The sequence below is a fragment of the Trichoplusia ni genome, chromosome 5 (genome assembly GCF_003590095.1).
Source record: "Trichoplusia ni isolate ovarian cell line Hi5 chromosome 5, tn1, whole genome shotgun sequence".
In the NCBI taxonomy this organism is placed as follows: Eukaryota; Metazoa; Arthropoda; class Insecta; order Lepidoptera; family Noctuidae; genus Trichoplusia; species Trichoplusia ni.
Genome location: NC_039482.1, coordinates 17,812,235 through 17,831,127, shown reverse-complemented (window position 1 = coordinate 17,831,127; position 18,893 = coordinate 17,812,235). Strand labels below are relative to the sequence as shown.

General features: G+C 37.0%; 2 protein-coding genes across 2 annotated transcripts; both read left to right on the top strand.

Annotated features, from left to right (window-relative positions):
- The first annotated feature begins 5,685 nt into the window (after nucleotides 1-5,685).
- LOC113493812 (zinc finger protein 845-like) lies at nucleotides 5,686-13,865 on the top strand. The gene is made up of 13 exons (XM_026871837.1): nucleotides 5,686-6,068; nucleotides 6,292-6,426; nucleotides 7,097-7,369; nucleotides 7,684-7,875; nucleotides 8,205-8,342; nucleotides 9,044-9,171; nucleotides 9,279-9,353; nucleotides 9,661-9,790; nucleotides 10,134-10,258; nucleotides 10,733-10,868; nucleotides 11,287-11,406; nucleotides 11,817-12,014; nucleotides 12,709-13,865. Exons 1-13 carry the CDS (start codon nucleotides 5,958-5,960, stop codon nucleotides 12,847-12,849), a joined length of 1,902 nt encoding a protein of 633 aa, XP_026727638.1. The 5' UTR covers nucleotides 5,686-5,957; the 3' UTR covers nucleotides 12,850-13,865.
- Nucleotides 13,866-14,882: 1,017 nt separating this feature from the next.
- On the top strand, nucleotides 14,883-18,841 carry LOC113493810 (D-amino-acid oxidase). Its single transcript, XM_026871834.1, has 8 exons — nucleotides 14,883-15,085; nucleotides 15,443-15,546; nucleotides 15,779-15,982; nucleotides 16,879-17,104; nucleotides 17,215-17,279; nucleotides 17,643-17,757; nucleotides 18,222-18,330; nucleotides 18,690-18,841. The coding sequence occupies exons 1-8, from the start codon at nucleotides 15,005-15,007 to the stop codon at nucleotides 18,788-18,790; spliced, it is 1,005 nt and encodes a 334-aa protein (XP_026727635.1). The 5' UTR covers nucleotides 14,883-15,004; the 3' UTR covers nucleotides 18,791-18,841.
- The last annotated feature ends 52 nt before the right edge of the window (nucleotides 18,842-18,893 follow it).

The following is an 18,893-nucleotide window of genomic DNA, read 5'->3' as shown; positions in this document are numbered from 1 at the left end:
GCCTGGTATGTTTTGGGAAAAAGATATACAACCTTAATTCCTAGGTTAATCTAGTTGCTCATTGGATGGTGCCTAAATCAATACGTTGATTTCCCTGATACAACGACTTAGAAGTTTCTTGTTAAAACGAGTCAAGGAGTTGATAATTAATAAAGTTACGAGCTATTTAAAGGAATATCGCTGAGCAAAATTTCAACCAATTTAGATTGAACAACTTAGATTTTGTTGCTAAGTTGAAAAGAGCAGGTTTCAAGAAAATTACTCTGCGTTTGCAAAGAAATAATTCAAACTCTAAATTTAAAAAAAAAATGCGAGTGTATTATATTTCCCACATGACTAGTTACAATAATAATACAAAGATATAACAGCCATGCGTATCAAATTATACCAATTATTGATTTTTGTTCTGTGCGCGTGCGGGGATCGAAACCCCTAGTCTTTGCGCACGAAGCCGTAAAATTAGTCTTTATGGCAGCAAAAATAAGGGCGTGCCTTTTACGTACACATGTTACACTGCCTTTGATAAATACGTCAAGCATGCATTTTGTTGTGAACTAACCTCCCTACTTCGATCATAGAAACGCGAGTACAAGACAAATTATTCGAATTAAGAATGAATAAATAACAATAAACGTGCTTTTTCCCAATAATTAAGGTTTTTATACATTACCGTCATAGAAATAATCGGCCAAGGAATCAGCTTTTCTAGTAAGCTTTTAGATACTATGTATTTACCCAACCACGGTTTTCTGCGAACCTAATTTTGATTATTTTTAGACATGTTGACCCAGCTGGAGATAAAAAGTCCAACTAGCCTTAGACAAAGTCTGGTTGAAAATAACTCGAGTAAAAAAACAAAATAAAGAAGGTTGTTTTTGTTTCGATGTGGGAGAGTTGGTTCAAAATGAAATCAATACTTTCTTCAGTCTAGCCGGACCTTGTTTATCAAGGTCTACAAAATCATTGCTAACCACCACTAGATAAAACAGGTGGCATAAGATATTCCGCGCAAAGTCCTCGACCCCGTTAAGGTAAGCAACGTCCACTTTTTTAGAGATCCGTATGCCACGGAGTTTCAAAATAAAAAAAATGTTCTTATACTTCAAGTCTAAAATGTCTGGGTCCCAACAATATTTCACCTTTTTTACCAGAAGTAGGGTCTGGCCACAATGCCTACCAACCAGCGCGCGAAGAGAGACGCCATTGTAAGCACATGTACAACGTTGTCATGGTTCCATGTTTGTAAGGAAGGTATTTATTGCTATTATGGTCTGAGCTATTCTATGTTCTTTGGTCTGGGTCATCGCCAACTCCGTTTTTGTAGGGGCCATACTTACAGAAGAAATTTTGTTGGTGCGGATTCGAATCCGATTCCAATCGGATTGCGAAAAGTTAAAACCTCCTTACGATTACCCTTGACTTTTCAGAATCTCAAGACCTATACTAGCTTTTAATAACTTAGCTCAGATTTTATTTAATTTAAAGATTAAAAAGGCTCTTATTCCTATGTGTTAAGGTTCATTTTATAATACGGCGTTAATTGCTACTCCTGCCAAGTAATCTTGAAACTCCAAGGCGTACGTAAGTTTTATATACGGAACCTTGCATCTGTTCGCGATTCAACTTTTCCCACTCGACTTTGCAGTAAATATTCTGTTGATTATTATATGTATAAAGTTACTAGCAAAAAATACTATAAGTAGGTAGACGTCTCTTTCCATCTCTTTCTATTTCAATGATTTTGTGTGTGGTATAAAAGAGTCAACAAGATACGCATCCCGCGTGTACTCATATGAACCTAGATTAAGCTTTTAGATTAAATTATAGCTAAGTATATTTTTCTGGTGCCTAACATTTTGACCATCGGTTTTGCTATTAAGATATTAAGGGTTCAGGACAATATATCAAAAACATGTGATTGAATGACCCCACTCATATCCCTACGCTTCCTAAATTATTGGCACCACTATAATTTAAGGCTAATACCCCAGGGCCTCAATTCTGCTATTTACAATAGTTTATGAATGAATGAAATTTGGCTTAAAATGACAATTTTCTTATTCTCTTAACCATTTTTCTACACAATAATTGGAAAATCAGTGCGGGACGGTATACTCAATGTCAATACAATTAACTTCCAATGATTGTACATACTGGCAAAATGCTTAAGAGAATAGAAATAATTTCAAATTTAATCCAATTGCGATTTATTCATCGGCCATTGTAAAATAGCAGAATCGGGGCCCTGTTCATAGTGTTCATATTACGTTATGTTCACATATAGATTATAGGGAATATAAATTATATTTAAATGATATAATTCTTATAGGTCGGTAATTTGGCAAATGCATGACATGTAATAATTAGAACGAAAACTACAGACAGTCGATCGAATAAACTATCGACAATATAATAAGCATATGAATCCTCCACGCTACTAAAACTGATTAATGCTGTTGGCCAATAGTTTAACGATGATTTGTTTCTGAAGACTGTAGAAGGAGACATGTCTTATAGTTAACAGTGGGTAAGAAGTTTGCAGGGGTTCTTAAAACTGCCCAGTGGGAGCTAATGAGGTCAAGATATTACGATTTTGCACAAAATGGTGACGTGATGCGAGTTCGAATCGAAGATTTTACCATGTAGGTAAACTAAGAAAAAATGGGTATTGAGAATAAGAATGTTATATTTTAAAGTAGCTTTCGTGATGATGATTGTCAGGATTTTCCTTAAAAAAGTCTCTAAAACTGACGTCAGTGTCCCCACTAACGCTAACATTAAATAACAAAGTCACCTATCATAGTACGGTACTGCAATTTTATCACATTTCAATCAATGAAAACCATATCATTTTCCTTATTATTGCAGGTTGTTAAGTTTTCTCTAATTGTGTGTTGCGTGACAAACTAGATAGTCTGACATATTAACAAACGAATGCAATTTCAGATAACTGAAACTATTAGGTATGAGTAACAAAATACATAGTCTGCTATGACAGCATCGAGAAAACCAGCAGGACTGCCAAGACAAAGGTCAAGAGTTCGATCCCAAGGCACGAATCGACATTTTATATGGTTTTAGGGATAAATTATCATAGCTTCTGGGTTTCGGAAGGCACGGAAAAATATGGATCCGGTGACTGGTCACAGGCTCGATCGGGCTATGAAAGGGAATAGAGAGCCTCTGTTTGCTGAAACACTTGTGCACTTGATAATATGTCCTTCCCAACTGGCTGGCGTCTTGCAGCACTGGCAGTTGTTGCCAAAACAGGTCAGGATATACCAACATCAGATGCATACCCATATGCAACAACTTTACAACAACATCCATCGTTTTTTGTTATCTCAAAATGTCTTTTACGTATTGTCTGAGACGGAAATATAAGGAAATATTTGACTGCTTTCAATGCTTATCTAAAGAACTCTACTTACATATTTATCTATAAGTATATCTTATTCATACATTCGGCACTTAGTGTGAAAGGTATACCAATTTCACGAGGTAACTACGTATTTAGTTTCTATACCCATAAGGGTATAGAAACTAAATACGTAGTTACCAGGACCATAAGGTCCTCCATTTGATATTGTTACAAGTCCAGTTTAAATTGCTTTGGGACTAAGGGACCTTTTGAAGAAGATGAAAAAGTAGAATTGGAACGTCTGATATTTATAGGTTATGTATGAACTCAATCAATAGCGGACTATTACGTTTACCAACGAATAAACGATAGCATGTAAAAGATAAAAAAGACCCCGACAGTTAAAACTTTCACCCCCCACAACTTTTTAATTACTCGTCCGATTTTTATCGAACATGTCTAAGAATATTCGCGCACTCACCTTTAATACCAGGCAGACTAGATTAAACTCCCTCAATACCTTCGGGAACTGTGATGCCATAGACAGACATACCCGTTAATCTTATAACTCACCTCTTTTTGCATCGGGGTTTAAAAAGGAAGCTTGAATCTAAGTTTAAAGTTTGCGATATCATACACTAGCTGTTGCCCGCGACTTCGTCCGCGTGGTTAGAAGATATAAGTTAGGAATTTTTGAACGGAAGCCCTCGAATGTAGAACATGAATAATTTTCCGTTTTTACTACATTTTCCACTCCTATTAGTCGCAGCGTGATGGTATATATTATAGCTTATAACCCTCCTAGATGAATGATTTATTCAACACAAAAATAATTTTTCAATTTGAACCAGTAGTTCCTGAGATTAGCGCGTTCAAGCAAAGAAACAAACTCTTCAGCTTTATATATTAAAGTTCATAGATTATTTCATGTGGAAATCTTTTGAGTACTAAGGATCTACATAGAGCTCATAATCGAAGTCCCTCGCAGTTGTGGATACTTTGGCGAACTACGCTATAGAGCGACATTAATGTTATACATCTCACAGGTGTAAGTCGGACCCTCGAGACAAAGAGTTCCATTATATTACATCGAAGAAAGAAAATAGACTGAATCAACCACTTCTTAATAATATTTTAGTATTTGTTGTTATAGCAGATGAAACAATATATCATTGCGATAATTTTGCCTATCTAGAGATCATGGTACATGAGACATAGCTTGATGACAAACGGACAGACGCACAGAATTACAGAAAAAGAGATTCAGTAACAGGGTTCCCTTTTATCCTTTGGGTACGAAACAATAAATATGAATAAAATATAATTTTATAATATTTTAGTCAGACAACGTTTGCGTAGAGAATCCACTTATTATTAAGGTTTGTCTTAATTCTCTAAGTACCTATCTATTATAAAAGCAAGTAGGTAAGTATAGTACCTAAACTTGTTTTGTAAAGATCCGGTTTAGATCATTGTGTTTCTTACTATGATGAACTACAGGCAGGTTTCTAAAGTTGTCTGCGGTTTTGTTGAAGAGTTGGTAATAGGTAAAGTTTATCTTCATCTCAGGGTTTTTTACCTACCATCCGTGAGATTTAATAAAACAACAAATAAAAATCTCCGACAGTTTTTTTATTAGATAATTTTAATTGAAATCTGCCTGTACAAAGAACTGCAATGCCTAAACCGATTTGGGTATAGGTTACTTACACTTATTTAAAGAAAGAAACATAGTATCTGTTATTTATTTTTAATAATTTTTGAAAAATCGGAATCCTATTCGGAGGCTCCAGTGTCTGTCCGTTGTTTTTTTTTTTGTAAATAAAGTATTATTTTTTCCGCTATAATAACAGAAGATAAAAAGTATAAAAACGGTTACATCCTGATGCAAATAATACCTATATTATGTTTCCTTCGCGTATTTGTACGGATCAGGTGCCGTTGCGTGCATACAGTGTCGCGAGTCTAACTCGCACTTTAACCGTTTTATTTACTACTTCTATGTGTAGATTGCAAGTATAAGTCAAAACAAACATTATAATAGCTTTAGATTTGGTGTGCTTAAAAGTTGTAAGATGGTTGTAAGCTAACGTACATTCAAACTTCATAATGCTCTAAAAATTTCGATAAGTTGTCAAAGTTGGTTCATGGCAGATACATTTTAGCTATATATCTTGGCAACCTTAGATCTTAAGACAAAGAGTAGTGGACCTCACAGTTACAAATAAAAAAATTGCTTATAGTTATAAGTTAAGATAATTTTAAATGTAATTTTTACAATCATCTGCTTAAAACGGAGCAACCAAAACTTATTGACATTGACAGCTACCCCAGCTGGCGTTGGTCCGGTTGGTCGTAAGAAGCAGGGAGTGGGGTCATTTGTTTATTTACAAATATTATAAAATAACATAAATTAAACTACGTAAAATATGATTTGTGTGTAAATATGAAGATATGTATTATTTATTGTGACATTTGGAGGCTCCGTTCTGAGCTACTAAAAGTTTTTATGTAGAGTTTAAAATGATAACATCGCGACGTTCAAATAAATAAGATAATATATTGTTTATGTGAATGAAATAAATACTTTTTTAACATGGGTGAAGTTCAGGTGTGCCGTATATGTTTGAATATGGACGTAAAAATGTTTGACTTACAATCGGAGCCTTTGGGGACGTATTTTACGTCAATAATGATTGAGAGTAAGGTAAGTCTTAAAATAATAATTAAAAATAAATTAATACAAAGTGTTACAACATTAGATTCACGAGAAGTTATTTAAATTCACGGCTCAATAATGTAAATACTTATTGGATTTTAAAACTTTCAAATAAGAAAAACATATAGTTATCTATCTGTATTATATTTATCCCAAGTATCCTAAGAAACAAAATAGATCTATTCATAAATATACACAATTATTTTTGCAGCCATTAATCACATCAAAATTACCGCTATTCGCTTGTTTCGAGTGTGCAGCCCTTGTCAAGAAGTTCTACTTGTTTAGAGAGAAGTGTATCCAAAGCCAGACTATACTCTGTGGATTGTTAGATGAAAGTGGAAAGGTAAGCTTACTGGCCAGCATGTACGTATCACTTAATGTTTAAATTTGGGTTTTGTAGGAAACAAGAAATTACAAAGAGGTTGTGTTCAACATTTCTGGTTATGGTCTGCCATATTATATTGCCACCGCTTATTTTAGACTGGAGTCCTAATTTAGCCGTCTCCTATCCCTCATCTAATTGTGTTGTAAACTGAAGACAGCAAGCATGCTCTCCTCCTCCTCCTCCCACCACACTCAATCATAGTTATCAATACAAAAAGAAAATCTAATAATCAAGAGTTTTTTTTGCACCATTTAATTGATTTTTAATTGAATTGTTATTTTACAGGAGTCCTGATTTAGCTATCCTTTCTTTCCCATAAAAATGATATTTTGACCTGAAGACCGCACTCCTTGCTACCATGCTTAATCATAGTTATGAATTAAAAACTTTATATTATACCCTCACATAGGGGAGGCCTAGCACTTGCCCAGCAGTGGAAGCCTCTAGGCTAGAAAAAATATGTCTTAAGGCTAAATAAACCCCTTTGGTTTCTACTTGTTATCATTTTGTATGTATGTATGCATGCTTTTCTGCTTTGTATGCTATGTCCCACAAGACCAGTGAATAGGTTTGTGTGTGGGTAATAATAACTAATAAAAATAACTTTAATAATTTAACCCCTTTTCAGATAACACCAGAACAAATAAAAGCCTCAAACCGAAAATGTCTACTTGTAATATCAAATGTCACTAACATATCCCTACAAGAAGATACAAATGATTCAGAAAAACTGGAACATTTTGTCGAAGTTGGTATTAAGAAAGAGGATGATGATGAAGTAGTTCATGGTCCTGATGGAGATCATTCAAGTGATGATGAATGTAAAGACGAGATCAAAGAGACAAGTCACGAGAATGTTGAGGTTGAAGTTAAATTGGATGAGCAGATGGAAAGTGTTGAGGTAAGGAGAGAGGTAGATTAGTTGGCGTTGTAAAAGCGAGATGGCGCTACGCATTGAAGAGCGCCATCTTTGTTCCACCATGGCAAATATGATTTAGCTGTCGAAGGTACAGGTACAGGTCATCTATTTTGAAATAGCTCTCTAGATGCAAAAGAAATCATTAATTTTTCATCCTTATGCACGGTTTCCACTTCCATAAAAGATTTTTTCGAGTCTAGGTTAGAGCGAGTTAGAGAGTTTAGCCTTGAGCATGTCCCTTGAAGGGACTGTTTTCAGTTTTCAGAGAAACATTCTAAATATTATCTTTCCTACAGTTGGCCCCACAACAAGAAACGAGCAAGAATCTGCCATCTAAAAAGCCTCATTTACCTAAAGTTAGAGAACAACGAAAGACCAAAACTATAAAACGAGCAGTTGCAAAGAAAACAAGAAAAGCCTCGTCGAAAGATAATGTTTGTGAAGAGGACTCTAAAGATATGGAGGATATCACTGTTGTCACTTTAACGGTATGTAAGTAAAACGAAATATTACGCTTACCATAAGCTGTTATAACAGCGGAACTACCAGCACCTTTTAAAGTTAGATGATTGCAGTTGTGGTAAAGAGACAAAGCTGTACAACGCATAGTGCTGGCTCGCTTTTACAAGTACCTGTTGTACTTGTATAAGCGAGACAGCACTCTCAACTCAACTCTTATTATCAAAGGAGGTGTTAGCTGCCTTGGACTGTTGCCATTGTGAATGAAAGACCGCTCACTGTACTGCGAGTAGCGGCGTCCTATCCACAACCCAAACAGTTCTGCTTTGAGGTTATAATAGAGGCTCTGTTTGTATAGATGGAAGAACAGCTGGAAGAGATGAACAAACGCAAGCAGTCGTCCAACTACCTGAACTGTCCTTACCAGTGCCATCAGTGTTACAAGGGGTTCGTTAACACTCACGCCTGGAAGCATCATGTCACCAAACATTCTCCTGTAAGTGGAGTTATTTCAACAACTGGATATTGAAATAGGAGAAGTAGGGGTAAGGGGGTATGGCCTAGAGTAGAAGGGGGTTAATAGGAGAAAAAATTAAATGAGCTTTTTTGTTTTAAAGATAGTTAATTTTCAATAGGCCTCTTACGTGCCATGAAGTGAGCTTGTCTTTTATATTATCTTTCGAAAGGATGATTCATATTTCAATGATTCAACGGTTTACTCATGATGAAGGATTCCTGTTGAAACGGAAACTATTCCGGCAATCCCGATAAATACGCGTGCGTGAATTGTTACGTCATTTCAGATCCTTATCTGCCTAGCAGAACTAGATTGGAATATCAAGTACGAAAAACGTCGTTTATAAAGAAAAGTTAATGCGTACCATGAGTGCTTGTATCCAGTTGCACGTGTTCGTTGCGTCGTGCTTTTAAAAACTCCATTACTGTCCTCATTTTATATCCGACATCACTTTAAACCCCATTCTACTGGAGTTTAAACGAACACTATTTATTTGATTATCAGCCATTAATGATGTACTGCAGGCCTAAGTCCTTCCTTCCCTCCTTCCACTCATCTCGATCTACGGCTATCCACACACTGGGTAGTTAAGGGCAAAAGAAGACCTCGCTCCAGGCCCAGATTCTTTCGCATCAAACTTTCTTCTGTTTGCCATTACTTCTTTATATTTTTTTTCTCAGAGTGCGGGAGACCTGGAATGTGAGATCTGTAAATACAGGTTCAAAACGAAACGAACTCTCCAACGACACGCTTTGAACCATGGGAAGAAGTATGTTTGCAAGTTGTGTCCCTACAACTCCAGTAACATGTAAGTCTAGCTAAGCTAAATTTATGTTTTCCATTTAATTGTAATACAAACCACCATCACTTTCAACTATTTTGTCACAGCTTTATACAAGATTTGATCACTTTCAGTACAACAGTAAAACAACACCAAGGATCACATAAAGGTATCACACACAAATGCAACTACTGCGACGAAGTATTTGCGTGAGTATGAAGCCAAAAGTGAAAACACATGATTATAAATTTTGTGAATTTACATGAACAAGGTTCTGAGAACTTAAGTTTTCTTTACTTTTATGCAATGGTTTTCAACCGACATTAAAAACGAGGAGGTTCTCAATTCCCAGATCTTTGGACTAGATGAAACGATTATGTTGATTTTTCATTTAAACTTAAAATAGCTGTCATTTGTTCCTATAAAAATGGATGTCACGTTTGGCTCAATAGATTTTTTCCATATATCCTTTATTTTGCCATCCCAGAAACAATAGTAACACTAGTATCTTTACAGTGTAAGAACTACATATATGAGTCACATGCGGATAAAGCATCCTTCGGAAAACATTTGCGGCTACTGTGGATACTCCTTCGTCAGCAAACAAGGGCTTGTCGTACACAAGAATATGGTGCATAAAGATATAGTAAGTACAGTGTTACTAGCATGAAAAAATCTCACCACCCAATTTCGCCTTCTAACAATTTTGCCCTTACCATTTTTTCAATTTAATACTAAAATCTTAAACGTCAAACTTAAAAGTCTGATAAAAGTTCATATGGTGGGGGTGACAGTGGGGGCTCGTGACGTTACCAACGAGTAACGTCACGCGAAATATCCTTCCAATGTAAATTTATATATAGTAAGGATTTTGGAGGACAAACGGCACGTCCATTATCTATAATTAACCTTTCTGACGAACAAAAACACAACAAATGTTAACTGCTTAATCTATTTGAAAAAATCAGACAAATACATGTGATGTTCAGGTAAAGTCAGATGACAACGAAGAAGGTCCTTACTGCGCAGACTGCGATGTCAAATTCATATCAACGGAGGCCTTCAAGCGACACATGGTCATGTCTGTCAAGCATACCAGTAGTATGGACTCTATGTGAGTTGTTTTAAGGCTCAATTAAGTATGATCATTGCTTTTTATCCATACTGAATTTATTATTTTAGTAAATAATAATAATAGTTTGATAATAATTAAAGATGTTTTCCTTCTCTTATGTCACTTACACTTAAAATAAAGCTCGCACTGTCAAGCTATCGATTGGGCTTTGGTCAGGACAATCATTGTCACTGAACTTAATTTTCTACATTTCGCGCAAGCTCTCTGATAAAATTTTGAAGAAAGGATTCCTTTTTCAACGACTCCCGTACTAAGGAATTTAATCCCTGTGTCTCGGGCGTTCTCACACACATAATATTCGAGTCCTATGCACAAAGTCACCCAGACTTAGGCCAAGCATTCGTGGATCACATAAACGCTTGTTCTACTCGACATGTCACGCTTAGTGGGTGCGTGATGACTTCAAAGACTTTTGCAATTAGTGCAGTCGTTTGATTTGTGTGTATGTGTCAGTAACGGATGCCGCGTGTGCGGCCTGCGCTTCTCGGAGGCGGAGCAGCTGCGGCTGCACCGCCGCCGCGAGCACCCCAAGAAGCAGGCGCCGCACTACCGCCGCGCGGCCGCCAGCTGGCCCGCGCCCTGCACGCATGTACGTATACTACACTCAGTGTGGGATATAGATAGGCGTGTCGCTCGCTGGCAAGTGGAGGCATGGTCTTCATGTAGAGTCGACGCGCAGGTGGCTATGCTTACTTCTCATATTCCAATTCATTCAACACGAAACGAAATTACATAATGGCGGTCGGTCACGGCGCCTGTGCCTCGATAGACATTTAAAACGGACTTAAAAACATTACATAGAAACGGAACAGTTCTCTTTGAGGTACACACTGGAATCGCCCGAGTGGTTTTGGACCCAATCGTAGGGTTGGGATGCGAAATGCGATAGCGGCATGAATCGAAGTGCGACACCGCCGCCGCTTCGATAGTCTCGTATTTACGATGTTTTATTAATTTTTTGATCATCTAAATGGGAAAGATTTCTAATAAAGATTATTAATTTTCAGTGTTCAGAAGTGATACCGAGCGCGCGGGAATATTGGAAGCACTTCCGGCGCGCGCACCCTGACGAGAACTACCCCGTGCAGAAGAAGTGCGTGTGCGATATATGTGGGAAGAGGCTGATGGTAGGTCTGCTATAAGATAAGCAAGTGAAATAATTTGGTAGAGAGACAAACAACATTGTAAAAATGATTCAACAGTAATAATGAATGATGCAACGGTTGACTTGTGCATATTTATCAGGGTTGCCGGACTAGTTTCGGTTCGACTCGGACCGCCTCTCGGATCCGCTCATGATTCTGATGAATAAACCGAGAGTAAATCCTTGCATCATTTCATGTTCAGGAAATCTGGAAACTGCGAAGTAAATTAAACTTAATAATCTAATATTTTTATAACAGTTGCAAATATTAATAGGTAATATAAATTGCCCAAAATTGCCTATGGACAATTTCACACTCCTACAGTTGACATCCCCCATTTCACTTCCTACAATTTGCATAGCTCACTTCTACATTTATGTCCCTATTCCCAGTGTAACGCTCTGCTAGAGATGCACAAACGCACCCACTTCGGCGACCGCCCGTACAAGTGCTCCCTCTGCGACAAGGCCTGCTTCACCGCCTTCGACCTGCGCGTGCACCAGCAGAAGCATTCCGACGCCAGGCCGTTCCCCTGCACGGTCTGCCCTAAAGCCTTCAAGCGGAAAGAGGCCATGGATCGTCATTTGAAGGTAAGTCTGATTTTCGGTGAAACAAAGCCCGCACTCATATTGACTTTATTAAGAATAATTGTTAGTCCGTCAGAAAAGTTTTCCAAAAAAATTTAATATTTGATTTCCATTTTATCATTTCACTAGCTGTTGCCCGCGACTTCGTCCCCGTGGGTAGAAGATATAAGTTATAATTTATACCTGCCCTGTTTTTTTCACATTTTCCATTGTATCTTTGCTCCTATTAGTCGCAGCGTGATGGTTTATAGCCTAAAGCCTTCCTCGATAAATGGTCTATTCAAACAAAAAGAATTTTTCAATTTGAACCAGTAGTTCCTGAGATTAGCGCGTTCAAACAAACAAACTCTTCAGCTTTATATATTAGTATAGATTTTATCAGTTAGGAAGGATACTATTTAATATGAAATGTGTGGTAGTGAGGCTAGTAACATCACTTACTAGTAAGCGTACTGGTAAGTGACGTCACACGAGATTTTATTTCACTGTAAACCATTTACCTACTTCTTTTACGAGATAAAAATAAAATATGACTCCTGTATTTTTGGGAATCTGTCTGACGGACTTTTTGTCAAATTCCCTATTTATTCAGAAAAGATACTTTGTTTTTTTGGAAAACGAAGCTTCCATCCAAACTCCATAGTACAATTCATATTTTTTCTCTGTAAAGTGCTACAAATATAAGGACATTGCACAGATCCACTCGGGCGACAACCCGTACAAGTGTGAGATATGCGGCGTGGCCTTCAGCAAGTCGTGCACGCGCACGCTGCACGTCCGCACCGCGCACACGCGCGAGCCCGCGCCCCACCGCCCGCGCAGGGGGAAACAACACTAACCAACACGTAGACACAGGCAGGCAGACACATTGGATATTTATTTATTTAAGAAGGCTTATAGACTAATAAGTTCCAACTCAAATTACAGATCAGGTTATCACATTGCTAATAACAAGCCTCCGCAGATAGAAATTGGATATAGATAACTGCATGATCACACAATAGGTTACAGACTGTATGTTACAGTAATAGTTCTCTGACAAGTTACAAGAAAAGCTTGTATTTGTCAGTTAGTAACTCTTTGTAGATACCTACATAAGGGATGGTGGTGAATTGATATTGAAGGATATCGTTGGGGTAATATGCTGTCTTGAAAAAGTAAAAGTCACTTTTCAAAGGTCCATATTATTATGTCAGTCTCCTTAGTTATGTGAAAAGTAGAGCGGGGCGAGGTAGAAAGACAATCAATGACGTCAAATCACAAAATAATTCGACAGTCTGCGCCCTAAGACTTCGCTTGGCTGGTCTTGGCGGAGCATTGCCATGCCCCTAAAGAACTATACAGTATGTCCTAAAAAATACGGACGGGCGATTGCTTAGCGATAGAGGACACTTCGAGGTACCTGAAACAGCTCCCATATATGATCCGCTATTGTTAGAACTTTTCAAGAAGACTTGAAAAGTTTTTCGTTATTTTTAACGAACTTCGTCTCATACTGTTTTGGGTAGTTACGTTACATGAGTGTAACTTATTTTGTAAGCTAATTTAAAGGAGTGTCTATCAGATGCATTGAGATCAGTATTTTTAACAGTAACACTTAGACATGTTGGTAAAAAAATGAAAATTGTAATTGTAATTCCAAAAAGGATCCTTTCTGGATGGATCCACAATGGAGACTAAGCATTAGTTGATTAAAAAATGTAATTAAATTTAATTATTTTCAAAATTAATCGAAGTATTTCTGTTCAGTATTCAAAAAGGAAAATAATAAGGTTTTAGACAGTATTTATCTTTATGTTGTTGTTCTTTTCTGCTATATTTGTTATTGCATTAAATAAACTTTTTCTCCGCCTACAGATGTTTTTATTGCGTAATGTAATAAATGCGTAGGTACAATTATCTTATTTCATTATCGACCTGCTAATCATATTATGTAAATATTTATTTTTGTGGAGAGTGTATTATTATTAAGATAACATACTAAGAACAGTGCCGTATTATCCATAAGGCACTTTAGGCCAGTGCCTAGGGGCCCACTATGACCAGGGGCCCACCACCAAAGTAGGCATCTAAGAAAAGCCCGATAATTTTTTCACTGAATGAAAATAACTTGAACCAAGGGGTCCCCACTCCTTTGTTGCCTCGAGGCCTCGGGGCCCCTGGGCCCCTAGATCCGGCCCTGACTAAGAATCCATCATACTGAGCATATATATATCTTCCTCATCCATCTCTAGAAGGGATTCAGGGAAAGTTTTGAGGTGTCGGAACATGAAAGTGGGTCTTCCCTTCTAAAATGAACCATCTTGTCTTTAATAGATGGAAGTAGACCATTACTCGATCGTTAATATGAGGATTTATAATTGTATGTGGAATAATTTGACACTTAAATGAATTGTACATGTATTGACTCCAGTAACTTTTTAATTCCAAATCTACCGAAACATTGATCTTGCAGCTGCCACTGGTGAACAAGGTCGATGCCAATGTTGGATTCCTATATGTACCTTTCACCTATTTACTAGTTTACTTTGGTGCGTGATGAATTGCTATGCATTGCCGCGCACCGACTAAATGCGGGAGATGCCACACGAAGGTTCAAGTTTAGTCAGTAAGAGTCTGACACTACACGCTTCCTGCGGTGAGGTCAAAGAGGAATCCTCTGCCTTATGAAAAAGGTACTTGTCATCAGTAAGAGTGTGACACTAATATAATATAACTGCCCTGAGGTGGTGGGTGTCTAGGAAGATTGCCATATAAAATAAAGTGCTCTAGCACTAAGCACCTCTTTGGTCGTAAGTATAGGTAATATCTAGTGTAAGTATTTGGACACACCACTTACACTTAATATACATAAAAGAACATAATAAATAGATAGATGCATAACAAGTGATGTATAAATTAACCTTTAAACTCCAAAGATACTGATAACTATTATTGTTCATTATTGCAAGTTCGAATGTGAGCGACCAACGTTTCGTGGAGCCAAAATTAAAATGAAAATTGCAGTGGTTGGTGCTGGTATTAACGGATTAGCTTGTGCTGTTAAAATTAAGGAGAAATATAGAGATTTTGAAGTAAGTACATATTTTGTTAATATTCCCATCCGTACCTTATAGTATCATCTTGCAATATTTAACGTGTAATTTTTGTTTTGTAAAAATGCCTGCTACAAGCCTTTCACAATTCACAGTATATTAATAGTCACTATTTTCCCTTTTAAGCATTTAAATCTTAAATAAAATATTTTTCCAACCAATTACCGTTACGTATCAGCTTCACCAATTCTTCTTTCAATCTTCTGGTTGATGTTCAACCTATTGCCTCAGTTTAAATCCATTTTAGGCCTTTGAGTCCTCTAACAATAGATTAATTGCTCACCGTAACAAAATTATCAGGTTGTCTTCTTCCAGTAAGGATAGTAACTTTTTTAGGTAGTGATAATATCCAGTGAATTTACTCCGAACACCACCGGCGATGGCTCGGGGGGACTGTGGTATCCATACTTGACTGGAGATAATCCGCACAATCTACTAGAGTAAGTACAGTCACAAAATATAGAATAGTAGGTACTACGTACAGAAGTTGCACTGCTTTGATTATGAAGAAAGCCGTCATTATTAATCATCATTAACTATAAAAGAAAACCTTAAAAGCCTAAGAAAGCCTACAAAAAATTCAAAATACCTGCTACATTTGAAATCGCACCTTACGAATACGCACACAAGAGCGCAATTCCTTTGGGTTCCAAATTTGTCTACTTATTTTAGGAAATGGAGCGGAGAAACCTACAGATTCTTACATAAGCTGTGGAAGTCGGGTGGGCACAACATCTGTCTGATGCCAATGTACAACTTGTATCGTGAAAAGGAACGGTTCAAGAGGCCCGCTTGGTGTAATACAGTGTATGGATATCAAGAGCTGAACAGCAAGCAGCTCGAGTACTTTAGTAATCTGTACTCTGCAAGATATACGTAAGTACAATATTATTATTACTAGCCTGGAATGTCCCACTGCTGGGCAAAGGCCTCCCCACTCTTTTTCCACTTGACCCTCACATAAGCTACGAATGACCAGTTCGTTAAGAATGTATCCAGGTCATGCCGCCATCTCCGTCTGTGCCTGCCTCGCTGATGTCGGATTTGTGTCAGAGACCATTCGGTGGTAATTTTTTACCCATTGATCAGTTCCTATTTTTTTCTATTAACACACACACCTAAAACACACATGTACACATACGAACACACTATACTAGAACTACAAAAAAAAATGATGATTACTCTCGTTTTTAAGTATTACTGTGTTTCGTATATTTAAGAAGTTTTATTGTGTTTTTACTATCTCTAGAAGTAATTTTTAAGTTTTTGTTTTCATTTAATTTTATTCTACATTTAAGCTTATTTTTAATTTTTGATTGCATTTACAAATATTATTCTTTGTACACAACTTTTACCAAGCTTCCTTATTGTTTGAAGAGCGGGGCCTCCTAACACAGGTATGTGCTTACTTAAAAAGAGGTCTCTACGTAAGACTGAATGTAAAAGGTGATTGTTAAAGAATAAACTTTTTTTTTTTATTAATTTGGGAGTAAGTGCTAATCAGGTAGACAGCGGAACCTTATTAATAAGGTTCAGTGTTTATTTTTGTAATTTTAGAGCTACTTAGCGTGGTACTTAAACCACGGAAATTAGTGAAAAACTCCGTATCCGGATCGTAACCGAATTAAGATCATTTAATTCTAATCAATTGAAGTAAACGAGAATACAACACGGATTCATTTTGCATGCACTTAATGTGGCCCTGTTGACCACCTGCTTCCAACAAATGCCTTCACATGTTTATATGTAAGTGAAAAACATTCTTGTTCCAGTGCGGGCCAAACATTCATCTCCTTCATATCATCCCCACCAAAAATGCTAGCGTACCTCCAAGAGCGATTTGTAAAAGGTAATGGACAACTGCTAAGAGCTAAAGTTACCTCTTTAGAGGATCCCTTGCTACAAGAGTATGATGTCGTCGTCAACTGTACTGGGATTCAAGCTCGGTTTATAGTACCCGATGAGAAAGTTAGGCCGTATAGAGGACAAATCGTTAAAGTAAGTTGCAGTTTTTTGCAAACAACGCCATCTAGTTTCAAACTAAGTAAAGATTGTATCATGAGTATAAGACAGTGATAAACTACGTATTAAACAAATATTTTTTATAGGTTAAAGCTCCGTGGGTCCTGCATACTATTATTGATGAGGACGGCAGCAACTACATTATACCCAAGTAAGATAATACGATATTATGACTCTGAAATGATGTCAGCTATCAAAACTTAATATTCGACTACCTATTGCCCAGTCCATCATCTGCCTTGAAATCGGTCATTCTTGTAAACTTGACTTGGCGTTTAAGTGTGAATACCTCATAAAGTTTTAGCCGAAGTGTGCAAAATCTTGAATAAGTTTATACCTACACTGCCTCGAGAATAACTCTATAGGTTACTGAAAACGGCTTAACAATCGAGACAGTATTTTTGAGGTTATCGCGCAATAGGCAGACAGATGCGCTTGAACGCCGTTTTCAACATCCAATTTATTAATTTTTCACCATAACCACCACAACATAATGAGCTTCTCGACTTTCTAGTGCCGCGACAGTGGTGTTGGGTGGTACCTATCAGAACGACTTCAATAGGCAAATAGATCCAAAAGACACTGACTTTATTTTAAACGGTTGCCAGCGTATCCTACCGGGATTAAAGGTAAGATATAAGAATATTGTATTTAAATGTATGGCTAGATACTAGAAATAAAAGCAAGAGTTGTAATGTATGCTTCGACACGTCTGACAAAGTTCTAATAGATTGATAGATGAATCGAAGAATAGAGTGTGAATATCAGACTACGTAAAAGATTTTTAAAGAAAGGTGTGTTTACAGCCCATTCAGACAAGTAATATTTTGGCAATCGTTAGCATTTACAGAAAACTAGAGAAGATAAAAAGGAATCTATGAAGATGACAGATCAAAATCAGACAGACTAATCGAAACGAAATTTCATTTTCAGACGTTAAAGCGTTTCGGATACCTCTATGCAGTAGCACTTACTCTCCCTTTAGTACTAGCCCCTCGCAAGTAGTATTTGGGTGTAATGTAAGGAGGCGCTTTTCTACAGTATTTGAATTCAAACGCTGCAATGCTTCAAATTCCCTTTTTTATATTTTTAGGATGCAGAGATAGTAAACGTTTGGGTTGGCTTAAGACCCGGAAGAAATGCAATAAGATTAGAACCAGAAGTGAGAAATGGGAAACTCTTTATACATAACTATGGTCACGGTAAGATACATACATTACACTGAGCGGGCACAGTGGCCGGTTGACATAGATTACCAGCGAGTAATGATCGTCTTCAATACTTTACTTATCAATGAAGTTGGCTAATGATGTTGTCCATATTCTGTACCTAGTAAGATTCTCAATCGATACGAAAACCAAAATCGATAAATGAACGTGGCTGTAAATATTTGTAGCCCAACTTGGCTTAAGGCGTTTTAAGCTATTCTGCTTATTTTTTTTTAGCTAATATCTTCTAACTCTTTTCAAAAAAATTACGAGGTATATCTACTGGAAATGATATTTCTCCTCCTATGACTTTTGTACAAGTAATTGGTTTTAATCAATTCATTCGGTTTTAGGAGGCGGCGGCTTGACACTTTTCTGGGGCTGTGGCGATGAAGTATTACAAATACTAGAAACTCATTTAAACAAACCAAGCAATGTAAAATCAAAACTTTAATAATGTAAAATGTATTTATAATATACTGGCTGACCTTGCCCGCTTCATTGAGCTATTTTTTCATTAATGTTAAGGCTCTCTATTTGTATAAGGATTTCCGAAA